The sequence below is a fragment of the Loxodonta africana genome, chromosome 12, assembly GCF_030014295.1.
Source record: "Loxodonta africana isolate mLoxAfr1 chromosome 12, mLoxAfr1.hap2, whole genome shotgun sequence".
In the NCBI taxonomy this organism is placed as follows: Eukaryota; Metazoa; Chordata; class Mammalia; order Proboscidea; family Elephantidae; genus Loxodonta; species Loxodonta africana.
In genome coordinates this window covers 94,873,596-94,886,642 of record NC_087353.1, presented here as the reverse complement: position 1 = coordinate 94,886,642, position 13,047 = coordinate 94,873,596, and the positions used below count along the sequence as shown (strand labels likewise).

The following is a 13,047-nucleotide window of genomic DNA, read 5'->3' as shown; positions in this document are numbered from 1 at the left end:
ATGGAATTGACTGGATGGCAACGGGTTTTGTTTTGTTTGTTTGTTTAAATTGTGAGAAAATAAGTGTCTCTTTGCTAAGGCCATCCACTTGTGGTATTTCTGTTATAGCAGCACTGGGAAACTAAGAATTTGGTACTGAGAAGTAGGGTGCTGCTCTAACAAATACCTAAAATGTGGATGTGGTTTTGGAATTGGGTAATGGGTAGAGGCTGGAAGAGTTTTAAGGTGCCTAATAATAAATAAAAGCCTAGATTGCCTTGAAGAGACTGTTGGTAAAATTATGGAAGTCAAAGGCAACTCTGGGAAGGGCTCAGAGGGAAGTGAGGAGAGCTGTAGAGAAAGTATTGTCTTAGAGAATACATATGGCGCCATCATCAGAATGCTGCTACCCCTGTGGACCATTAAATGTGCTTTTGGTGAGGCTCTAATAGAGAATGATGAACACGTGATTGGAAGATGGGGGAAGGGCAATGCTTTTTATGCAGTGGCAAAGAACTCGACTGAATTATGTTCAAATGTTTGGTGGAACACAAAACTTGTAAGTGATGAAATTGGATATTTGGCTGAAGAGATTTCTAAGCAAGATCTTAAAGGGCCTGCACGATTTCACCTTGCCACTTATAGTAAAATGTGAGAGGACTTAAAAATGAACTGTGCAAAGTGAAAACAGAGCTTAAAGATTTAGAAAATTCTGTTGTACAAACTAAGGACATGTGCCCTAAAACTCTCACCAAGTACTTAGTGACTCAATCTTTTGTTAAAGAGATTAAGCCTGTGACTGATGGATCAAACCAACTACCACAGCAGAAAACCCATCAGCTTAGACAAGGGGACAGAGGCAGGACAAAAGGCAGGAAAGCTGTCTGCTTCCTGAAATTTCACAGGCAGGGAACAGGCCGAAGGAGCTACATTTGTTGTCCTCCAAGAAAAGAAAAGGACCATCCCTGGAGCAACTTGGAGATCAGCGGAACTGTTGGGAGGAACACTGGAACCAGGGCTGACTTAGTTTCGGAGTGTGGAGCCATGGCCTCCTAGGTTTCAGAGTCACATCTCCACCAACTCGGTTCCAGAATGTAAGGCTGCCATTAAGGTGTGCCAGGGCGATAGGGCCACAGTCCAAAGCTGAGGGGATGGGGCTGCCATGCCCAAGGGGCAGAAGAACAGGGCCTGCCTGGGCTGAGGGGCTGGGTTGCTACCCAGATGGACTAGAAGAATGAGGCCACCCAAAGCTGAGGGAGCAGAGTTGACATCCTAGTAGGCCTGAAAGGCAGGGCTGAAGCCCAGGGCTGAGGGGCCTCCATTCAGAATCTGAAGAGAATGGCCAGCACCCAGAGTCTGAAGAGTGGGGCCATTGCACAGATGGTTTCAGAGAACAAAGGATTATTTTCAAGCCTGTGGGAATTAATGTAGTTTGTTCTGCTGGCTTTTGGATTTGCTTAAAAAAAAAAAAAACCCACTGGGGAGTTGATTCCAACTCATAGCAACCCAGTAGGACAGAGCAGAACCACCCCCATAGGGTTTCCAAGGCTGTACATCTTCACAGAAGCAGACTGCCATATCTTTCTCTCATGGATCGGCTGGTGCGTTCAAACTGCTGACATTTCAGTTAGCAGCCAAATGCTTTATTTTAACCACTACATCACCAGGGTGCCTTTTGGACTTGCTTGATATCATTTATCCCTTCTTTCCCTCCAGTTTTTCCTATTTGTGATGACAATGTCTACCTTGTGTCTGTTCCACCGTTGTATTTTAGTAGCAGATAATTTGGATTCTAGATTTCACAGGTTCACAAATGAAGAGGAATTTTGCCCCAGGATGGAATAAGCCCAAAGTCTCAGCCATATTGGATTTAGATGATTCGAAAGATGAGACTTTGGGTTTGATGTTAAGGCTTTTGGGATGATGTGATGGGGTAAATGTGTTTTGCAAGTGAGAAGGGCATGAATTTGGGGGTGGCGGGGCAAAGGGTGGAACGTTATAAATTGAATTGTGTCATTCAAAAACCTGTGTTGTAAATCCTAACCCCTAGACTTGTGGTTGTAATCCCATTTGGGGATAAAGTTTTCTATGCTGTGTTAATTAGGCCATATCAGTGTGGGATGTATCTTAAACCAATCTCTTCTGAGATATAAAACAAGCAGATGGGCACAGAGAAGCAAGTAGAGATGGGGGAAGATACTTGCCAGGCTGAGAAACAGAAGCTGAAAAGAGACATGGGCCTTCCCTTGGAGCCGACAGGGAGAGAGACTTCCCCTAAAACTGGCTATCTGAATTTGGGCTTCTAGCCTCCTAAACTGTGAGAAAATAGATTTCTGTTTGCTTAAGCCAGCCATCTGTGTTATTTCTGTTATAGTAGCACTAGAAAACTAAGACAGCAAGTCCACCTGTAGAATGTGATTCTAACTTGTGCTCTTTCCTAAACATTCCTGGGGGGTTTAGGTGAACACTGAGCTGCTTTGTTGAGAGTGAGTCCCAGCTATGTGAAGCACAGGGTGAGAAGTTTATGTTGCAATGGGTATGGAGCTGTCTGCTGTGAGAGCTCCACTTACCCTCTGCTGGCCCGGCTGTGACATTTGCTTGTATCTCGGGTCCATAGGAGATGGTGCGCGCTTGTACGCGGAAGAAGTAGGTCACTCCTTTTGTGAGGTCCCGCACCTTTAGCCAGCGCTGCCAATTCCCTTTAATGTCCACTGTCACCACCTTGCTCACGCCTGGAACCATTCGGAAGCAGAAAGAGAAGAAGGGGGTCTCAAGACAGAGAAGCAATTGATCTCTGTATATTATGCTGAGATAATGCTGCAGTGTGCTAAGAAAATGTTTCTCACAATTAACAGGAGGTTAAGCAGTGATAATAGGCAATTTTCAGCAGAGATAAGTGTAATTAGGGTTTAAGCTTGATAAGTGGGTACTGGCAAAGGGAAAAAACAAATCTCAGGGCACAATGGGGAGGGGGCTGCCATCTCACTAATTACATCGGGAGGAGCATAGCTTATCAGCAAATGCCCTGTCTCTGGGTGAGGCTCCCTGGAGAACATTCCAGAAAGCATCCCCTTCCCATGATGCTCTGAATTGTACAAAGCCCTGTGTCACTAACACAGGTAACTGTGAGCTCCCTGACTTTGTCATGCCAACCAGTTGTCATCCTGTTGACTCCAACTCATGGAGACCCCATGTGTGTCACAGCAGAACTATGCTCCATAGGGTTTTCAAAGGCTGATTTTTGGAAGTAGGTGCCAGGCCTTCCTTCCAAAGTGCTTCTGGGCAGACTTGAGTTGCCAACTTTTTGGTTAGCAGCTGAGTGAGTTAACCATTTGCACCACCCAGGGATTCCTCTGGTCTATACACTAAATTAGAAAATTAAAAAATTAGAAAATTGAAAAAAACACCAAACCAGTTGCCTTCTAGTTAATTCCGACTCGCAATGACCCCATGTGCATCAGAGTAAAAGTGTGCTCCATAGGGTTTTCAATGGCTGACTTTTCAGAAGTAGATTGCCAGGCCTTTCTTCCAAGGCATATCTGGGTGGACTCAAACCTCCAAACTTTCAGCTAGCAGTCAAGAGTGTTAACCATTTGTACCACCCAAGGATTCCTCTGATCCATACACACACAGTTGCCTTCTAGTAGATTCCAATTCAGGATGACCCACAGGTATCAGACTAGAACTGTGCTACATGGGGTTTTTGATGGTTGATTTTTCAGAAGTAGATTGCCAGGCCTTTCTTCCAAGGTGCCTCTGGGTAGACTCAAACCTTCAGCCTTTGGGTTAGCAGCCAAGTGTGTTAACTGTACCACCCAAGGACTGACCTAATCATAAGGAAGAGAATGATCTGGAAGATACCCAGGAAGATACCTGTTTTAGAAAATGCACTTCACTTGAAAACTTTACTTCGCAGGGACCAGGAGTTGAGGTGAGGCTCCCCAACAGGCATAGCAAAAAGGTAGGGTCCCCTATGAGGTACCCCCAGACTGGAGCCTCAAACCATCAAGGAACTCACTAGAACTTCAGTGTGGACCTTGAAGCAAGGATGAATAAAAACTTACTGCCACAAGTATGGATGCCCTAACTCAGAGAACTCGACAATGTTGCGACATATACGCAAGCTCTGCCAAGTAAGCAGCTTTCACACAGAAACAGGTGAACAAGTGAATAATGCATGCATGTTGCTGGTTGTATGAAGTATAATTAGAAAATAGGACATAACATTTTTGGGGAGCATCAATCTTGAAAATTACACAAATGTAGCATTTTCCAAAAGGGAAAATGGGGTTCTTTGGTTAAACCAGTTTGAAAAGGCTGCATTTGGAAAAAGTCAAATGAGCTATTTTTTTTTTCCAGGACTTCTCAGGGCTTTCAACATACTCATAATACCTACTGGCCTTCTCTTGGAGAAGGAGCTCTGGTAGCACAATGGTTAAGTGCTCAGCTGCTAACCAAAAGGTCAGCAGTTCAAACCCACCAGCTGCTGCTCAAGAGAAAAGACCTGGCCATCTGCTCCCATAAACTTTATAGCTTAGAAAATGCTATGGGGCAGTTCTAGGCTGTCATAGAGGCTTGCTATGAGTTGGAATCAACTCAACAGCAACAGGAGCTCTTGAAGGAGGATATAGGACGCAGCATTTCTAAGACGTATTAGTCAACAGGACTCGTTTTCCATGTAATACCATTTGGAAAGCCGCACTTGATGATCCACGCCTCCTATTCATGGTGCAGCTGGCTACGGCCAACACCTCACATGACGAGAATATGGCTCTCAAGATGCTCCATGAGTGTGGGCAGGTTGTGTAGGGTTCCTCAATCCTTTAATACTAGAGTAGTCTTGACATAGGCAAAACTCAACCAAATACCTTCTTACTACCCAATGGACACATCTGCCAAAGTTGTCAAAGCAAATTTCTCTAATCCAAAAGTCTCCAAAACACCTTCTAGCTGGCTCAATGTTTTCTCTTTCAAATTATTTCAGAGCAATTTTTACTGTTTTTGAATGACCCCCCAACTTTGGTCTTTTCTGTGGAGAAATGGGGCCATGTCTTCCCAAAGAACCTGATCCTCATGAAGGAGTCCCAAGGATAAAAATTTGCACACACAGTGACTGTCTTCAGTAAACGATTGGATTCTGTCAGATGTAGAGCTCTGGAGAGCAATGGCCAGTTTCTCCCCTGAGCAAATACAAACCCATGTGCAAATTGTGTGAGTTCCATCCTGTAGGAGGAGGCTGAGCAACTCTGGCTTCCCCAATCTCAACCATGTCAGAATTTTATTTACTTAGTCAATTTTCCAACTATGCCCTGGACCACAAAGCCTCAGGATGCAAACACATAAAAACACTGCCATTTAAATGTTAAAAAAAAAAAAACCAACAACAACTAGTTCTGCCATAAAATCAGAGTCTCAAGAACATGATACTGTGTTCCTAGTGGCTGGGCTGTGATGCTCCAGGCGGTGCAGTGCTCTAGGTGATGTGATGCTCTGGTTGCTGTAATGCTCTAGGTGGCTGGGCTATGGTGATCCAGGTGGCTATGATACTCCAGGTAGCTGTGGTGCTCCAGGTGGCTGTGATACTCTGGGTGGCTATGATGCTCCAGGTAGCTGTGGCGCTCCAGGTGGCTGTGATACTCTGGGTGGCTATGATGCTCCAGGTGGCTGTGATACTCCGGGTAGCTATGATGCTCTAGGTAGCTGTGGTGCTGCAGGTGGCTGTGATACTCTGGGTGGCTATGATGCTCCAGGTGGCTATGATGCTCTAGGTGGCTGGGTTATGGTGATCTGGGTGGCTATGATGCTCCAGGTAGCAGTAATGCTCCAGGTAGCAGTGGTGCTCCAGATGGCTGTGGTACTGCGGATGGCTATGATGCTCCAGGTAGCAGTAGTGCTCCAGGTAGCAGTGGTGCTCCAGATGGCTGTGATACTGCGGATGGCTATGCTGCTTCAGGTGGCTATGATGCTACAGGTGGCTATGATGCTCCATGTGGCTGTGGTGCTCCAGGTGGCTGTGATGCTCCAGGTGGCTGTGATACTCCAGGTGGCTGTGATACTCCAGGTGGCTGGTCTGTGATGCTCTAGGTGGCTATGATGCTCCAGGTGGCTATGGTGTTCCAGGTGGCTGGGCTGCAGTGCTCCAAGTGGTTGGGCTGTGATGCTCCAGGTGGCTGCAGTCCTCCCTGCACTGACCAGGGGACTGGTGAGGGGATGGCCATGAGTCCCACTTCAGTGCACACGGCTGAGCCAGGACTGACTTCCAGATAAGAGTAACCCCAGGGCTCACAGGCGCTGGTCACTGTTGTATTGTCCACCTCACTGGCCTGTACTGAAAGGTCCCTAGCCAGGAGTTTCCACATGTCACTCCAAGGTCCTGGAGTGGAGGCAGCGAGACAGGCCTGATGGTCCCCCATTAGAGCCACTGGCAGGTGAGACCATTTTCCTACCATTTCTCTACCACTTGAAAAGCTTTTGTCTCCACAACTGCAAGTAGGTGGCAATTCCCACACGTGTATGCAGAAACATACATCGCATCTTTGGCAATCTGCAGCTGAGAACCTGCATTGCCACAGACGGTGAATATGATTCTAGCCCCAAATGCAGATACCTGATGCTTTTACTGCACTTGAAACCACATTTCTGGGGGGAAGTGTACAGATTTTATGAGGCATTTTAAAATATTACAATTGTTTGGAATCCGGTCACTACTCTCCCTGGATCCAGCAGTGCCTGGGTAAGGGCTGGTTCCTCCTGGAGCTGCCCAAAGTTCAAAAGCAGTCTGTGTCTGGGCAGCAGCTGGCCTCCCACATGTGGGTCAGACTCACAGGGCAGGAGATATACAAAGAGTTTGGTTTTTCTCAGGGGCAGGGAGGAAGAGGGGCTGGCTGGCTGGCTCCTGGGGATAGACTGATTCAGGTCTGCTGATTTGGGGTGCTGGGGCTGGGGGAGTGGCCAAGCACTGGGCAACAGGACCCCAGTAAGTTCCATTGTTGTCTGCGCAACCACACTTTTCCTTCATCATGACTCAGTCCCATTGATTTCTGGTCATTTCCAGTCATACAACAACATGTTCTCATACCCAATGTAAAGTTTATCTCCTCTCTCTCCAGCCCCATCAGTCAAAGTGCTCCAAAGTGCCTCAGGGAGGAGAACAGCCACCAGGGCAAGCATTTCCTGCTTCTGGTTTCTGCCAGGAGCTGATTTTCTTGGAAACATGCAGAGCTGGAGAGCAGGGTTGATTAGGCTGTGAGGAAGGGACATGGGAAGAAGCTGGTGGCTATAGGGGAGGCTGCCCTCATCCTCACCAGGAATAGATGTTGGACCAGCTGGAGAGGGACAGAGCTGTTGGAGTAGGGTGGGGCCTGCATGAGAGAGCTCATCACAGATCTGAGGGGAACACAGTGAGGACCATGCTGCGCAGTAGGAGCCTGGTGCTCCAAGGAAGCACTGCCATGCCACTGGGCCACTGGGCAGCTCAAGCCCTGAATGGCCACTTGACAGGTGAGTATGAGTCAGGGCATCCAAAATGTGCCCCAGCCTCTGCTCTGACTGCCTCTGGATTGTTTGTTCTTCTCACCTGCTCAGAGAGACCTGGTGGTGCTATAGATGCCGTGACTCTGGTCTGTCTCATTGTCGGGTGAGCGAGTGAGTCATGGAGCAAAGAGCTCTTTCTTCCCTGCTCCAATTTCATAGCACAGTGTGCTCACTGCAAGAGCCAGGAGACTCTGGGCTTCAAGAACCAGCCCTTCTCAACAGACAAAAGTGACCAGGCTGGTGACAGATGACTCATTACTCAAGAAAAGAGGTGAAAAGGGTAGCAAAGGACACGACTGTGCATGAGGTGTTTAACGGCCTTCCTCACACTCTGTCTCTGAGAGGCTCACCTGCACACTAACTTCCTGAAACACAAGCACTCTAGGCAGTGTTTTTTCCAGGTACGGAGGTTAAGACCTTGGGCTCTTGAACCAGACCACTGGGGTTCAAATTCCTCGTCTATCATTTTCTAGCTGTAGGCTTTGGGCAGATGACATACAGGCCTTAAGTTTAACGTCTCTGTCTGCAGTCGAGACGAACAGCAGCACCTACATCACAGAGCAGTTGTGAGGATGCAGGGACAATGCACGTTCAGTGCTTACTGTAGTGCCTACCTTGCCGTAAGTGCTTGGTAAATGGTACCTACTATTACCATTACCCGTGGTGGGATGCTGTTTATGAGGCACTCACAGAACTGCCCCTGTGAGCTGGACATGATGAACGTGATTGCCTAAACTACATCTTTCCCACACCGTTTGACTTCCCCAGTGATGCGTAAGTTGTTGTGAAAATGGACAAGTAACCATGACATTGACAACACGAGTGGAGCCAGGTGTGTGATGTTATCTCCCTGGAGCCTGAGCAGAGAGCTGTTGTCACAATCCTGTAGCAATTCTAGGGGACTGACATGCAGGGACGAGAATGTCACAAAGCCCACCATGTCCCCGTGCAGTCCTTTGATCAGGTAATGATGGGACAGCAATGGCCTGGCTGGAGAGCCCTTCTCATAGGACTTGCGAGCAGTGGCCAGGAGGGAGGCCTGGAGTCATACACCGTGAAGTTCCCAGGGACAGTCTGCAAGCCCACAGACACAGGAGCACTGACTCGTAGAACAAGTCACTCATCCGAGGATGCAGGAAAAACCCATGCTGTCTCTGACTGGGAAGGGCCCATAGGTTGATCAGAACCATGGTGTTTTGCAACCGTTCCTATTTGGAATAAGCTCCACTTGGCCGGTATCCTCAGAAAGGCATTTTGTTACATGGCTCAAGGAACCCCTGTGTGGGCTGTGTGTGAGTGTGTGGTGTATGTGTGAGTTATAGGTGTGTGTGTGGTATGTGTGACAGTGTGTGTGAGAATGTGTCTGATATATGTGAGTATGTGTGTGTGTGAGTGAGTGTGTGAAAGGCTGAGAGTGTGTGATTTGTGAGTATACGTGTGTGAGTGTACGTGAGATTTTGTGTGTGAACGTGTATGTATGTGTTTGTGAGAGTGTATGGGTGTGAGTGTAAGAGTGTGTGAGTGTGTAAGCGTGTATGAGTATACAGGTGTGGGTAGGAGTGTGTGTGAGTGGGTGTGTGTGATGGGAGGAAAGCAGATACTGGTGAGCCAGATGGAAGGCCTCCACAAATCCTCTATGCTCGCTCCCTGCTGATTGCCAAGAACAACGGCACATCTCTGGGGACCTCAAACCTGGCTCCCAGGACAGATGCTGGTTCTGTGAAGAACACAAGGACACTTGAGCTCTGCCCCACCCTCTAGGTGGCCTCACTGACTCAATGTTGTCCTTGTGCTCTCCTGGCCGTCTTTAGAAGTCATACCATATCACCTCCACTGCTATTTGTCAAAACTCACCAATTATCTCAGACACACGCACCCACCCCCACATTTTAACATCCCTGAATTGGAGGTGCAGCCCAGAATTGATGATACACAAGTATCGGGCCACAGTTTCTCAGAAGCATTTTGTCTTTCTCAGCACTTTATAAAATAACAACAGATCTCATAGTCAATGGCACCTTAGTTTCGATGAAATAAAATCCAGTGCTTAAATGTTTTCCTTCAGATCAACTCCCTGTTTTACTCAAATACATGCATTTTAAAGGGAAACTTTTATCACTGCTGTAAACGGAAAACCGATCTTATTTGATGTGCTAGTTACACTTTTCCCTCCTACACGTGAAATCATCTATCATCTTGACAGCCTGCCCATGTAGATCACTGCGGGGGAAGACTGCCTGAGCACCGGGCAGGCAGAGGCTACTGGGCTCCTGGTCCTTCTTTAGCGCCGTAGCGCCCAGCACATCAAGCAGTCACTGAACCCATCAGTGATCCAGTAGAGGGGAATGCTGAATATGAGAAACTTTTTTAAGTTTATGATGATTTTACTTATTAATATACCAGCAGCATATTAAAAATACGGTCCCTGGGTGGCACAAACTGTTTGTGCTCAAATATTAAACAAAAGGTTGGCAGGTTGGACCCACCCAGTGTGCCATGGAAAAAAGGCCTGGTGATCTGCCCCATAAAGGTTGTTCTTGTTGTGTGTTGTCAAGTCACACGGTGACCCTATATGACAGAGTAGACCTGTCCTCTAGAGTTTCCTTGGCTGTAACCTTTACGGAAGCCAGTCTCAGGATCTTCCTTCTGAGAAGCCGCAGGGTGGGTTCAGACTGCCAATCTTTTGGTTAGCAGCCAAGCTCTTAACCATTGAATCACCAGGGCTCCTGTTCCATAAAAATTAAAGCCAAGAAAACTCTATGGATTCCAGTTCTACTCTGTAACACACGGGTGGCCAAGAACTGGAACTGACAGCAACGGGTTTGATTTTTTTCTTGGATATTAACAATAATTTCTGATACTATAACATCAGATATAAGTAGCGTCAGAGCTAGGTAACACCTTAATGCAGCAATGCCCATGATTGTGTGTGAGTGACAGCAGCAATGCCAACCCTTTCCCAGCTCCTTCCCCTCCCCTTCACATTCAACTCATGGCTATCCTGGTGGCTCCATCTTCAAAACACATTCCTAAGCCAACCTCTTTTCACCTCCACCACCATTGTTCCCTCCGAGCCCCCGTGCCAGGACACAGCCTCCAGCTGGTCTCCTTACTCCCAAGCGTCCCTCTCCCCCATAACCCGCTCTCCCATCAGCAGCCAGAGTGACCCTTCTCTTGTGTAAGTCGGGGCCTCTCAGTCCAATCTAGAGTCCACCGTGGCCCTGTATGACCTGGCCCTGGAACTAGATGAAGATATCTCATGCTACTCCCCTCCTCACTCATTGAGATCCAGCCCTTGGCCCCCTACCTCAGGGCCTTTTCACATGCTTTGCCCTCTGCAGAAAGGGCTTCCTTCAGAGTTTTGCATGGCTGGGTCCTTCTGGTCATCCAGGCCTCCCCCTTACTCTTATATCATCCTACTGTCTTTTCTCTGTAGCATTGACCAACATCAGATATTTTTTGTTAAATTGTGTATTTGCTGTCTCTCTCCTTTTTGGAATATAAACTCGTTGAGTTCAGGAAAGCAAGGCCTTTGTTGAACAAGTCAGTCAAGCTCTTTCCTTTCCTGGATCCAGGACAGCATGTGACACATAATGTGTGTAGAAAATATTTCCACCATCCATCTGTCAGTCTCAGTCTGTCATACTGTGGTGGCTTCTGTGTTGCTCTGATGCTGGAAGTTAAGTCACTGGTATTTCAAATACTAGCAGGGTCACCCATGGTGGACAGGTCTCAGAGGAGCTTCTAGGCTAAGACTAGGAAGAAAGGCCTGGCAATCTACTTCCAAAAATCAGCCAGTGAAAACTCTACAGATCACAACAGAATACTGTCTGATATAGTGCTGGAAGATAAGCCCCCTAGGCTGGAAGGCACTCAAAATTGGCTGTAACAATGGACTTGAGCACACCGAAAATCATGAAGATAGCACAGGACTGGGCAACATTTTATTCTGTTGCACACAGGTCGTCATGAGTCAGAGCCACCTTGATGGCAACCAACAACAACAATAAATATCCTTTGAGTGAACGAGTGAATGGAAGGATTGACAGACAATCATCTAAGTGCACAAGGCTGTCAGCGCCTCCCCTAGGATGCAGGAGGTATCCAATCCACCAATACTCCCCTACTTGGTTCCAACAACTGGGACTCGCGGTGGCCTCATCAGCACCCGTGAGAACTGGGAAATAAAGAGGAACATGGGAGAAAAGTCCAGTACATTAAAGAGAAAAGGGGCCCTGGTGGCACAATGCTTAAGCACTCGCTGCTAACTGAAAGGGTGGTGGTTCCAACCTACCAGCGGCTCCACGGGATGATGGCCTGGCAATTTGCTCCCATAAAGATTAGCCTGCAAAACCCCATGGGGCAGTTCTACTCTGTCACATGGGGACGCTATGAGTCAGAATAGACTCAAAGGCACCCAACAACAACAACATGAAAGAGACTAGATCAAGGAAATATCCAGCATGGTCCCATAGAGAAAGCACTAGAATGCAGGACACTCAGGGGTAGCCCCAGCCCAGCTGAGCACCCCAGGTCTCTTCCAGTAGGCCCTTCACCTTCTGAGCTCAGGCTTCCCAACATGAAGAACCCAGGGTCTCTCTCTAGACTGTGGGATGCGGTACATGGGTGAGGCACGCCTGCCTTGCTCTGTCCCCTCTGTCTTACCTTGGACAGGTGCTAAGGGCTCGTACACCACCCGGTAGCCCTGCAGGACACCGTTGGCTGCCACCGGCTCACCCCAGGACACATTGAGCGTGGTGGAGGTGATTTCTGAGAATGCCAGAAAGCTGGGGGCACCAGGGGCTAAAGAACAGAAGACAGAGCAATTTTTATTGAAATTCCTTATAGACGCATGCGTGCACGCCTGTGCCCCTGTGTGAAATAAGACATGTCATTGAATGTGGTCTCCAGCTCAGTACAAGTCTAAACACCAGAGGATGAGGAGAAATTTATTGGTCAACTCGGAACTTCTGATGATCAATCCGAAACCCAGGCCCTCCAGAGAAGAGCCGAGAAAATGACCGTGTTTAAACACAAAGGGGCTTGAGAGGAGAAATGACAGAGGGATGAAAATGAATAACAGAGGAAAGCAGGACAGAAAATGTCAATTGCTGTATTTTCTGGTGGCTGCTGGGGGGTTCAGAGGCGTTTGTCCCTGCTCTTCTGGTGGGGATGGGGCTCTGGAATGGACGGTGCCTCCCCTCCCCCTCCTCTCCTCCCCTCTCCTCTCAAAACGTCCTCAAAACACATCCCTAACTCAACCTCTTCTTACCTCCTCCACCACTGTCCCCTCCAAGCCCCTGTGCCAGGACACAGCCTCCAGCTGGTCCCCTTACTGCCAAGCTGTCCTCTCTCCTCACCTCCTTTCCCCTTTCCTCTCGTCCCCCCGCTCCTCTCCTTCCCCCTTTCCTCTCCTCCCCCCTCCTCCCTCTCTTCTCCCCTCCCACAGGGCCTGCAGTCTCAGAAGACACATCCCTGGCCCCTCTGTCTGAAACCTCACCCAACACTCTGCCACCTCAGAGAGTTCTTGCTTGG

General features: G+C 48.1%; 1 protein-coding gene across 1 annotated transcript in view; it reads right to left on the bottom strand.

Annotated features, from left to right (window-relative positions):
- The window catches only part of SDK1 (sidekick cell adhesion molecule 1), a 363,835-nt gene that overhangs the window by 44,546 nt on the left and 306,242 nt on the right, over positions 1 to 13,047 (bottom strand). Inside the window, exons 33-34 of the mRNA XM_064295981.1 lie at positions 12,178 to 12,315; positions 2,550 to 2,711 (exon numbers count right to left, since the gene is read on the bottom strand). Of these exons, the coding sequence (XP_064152051.1) occupies positions 2,550 to 2,711; positions 12,178 to 12,315 (300 nt within the window). The remainder of the gene's footprint in view (positions 1 to 2,549; positions 2,712 to 12,177; positions 12,316 to 13,047) is intronic.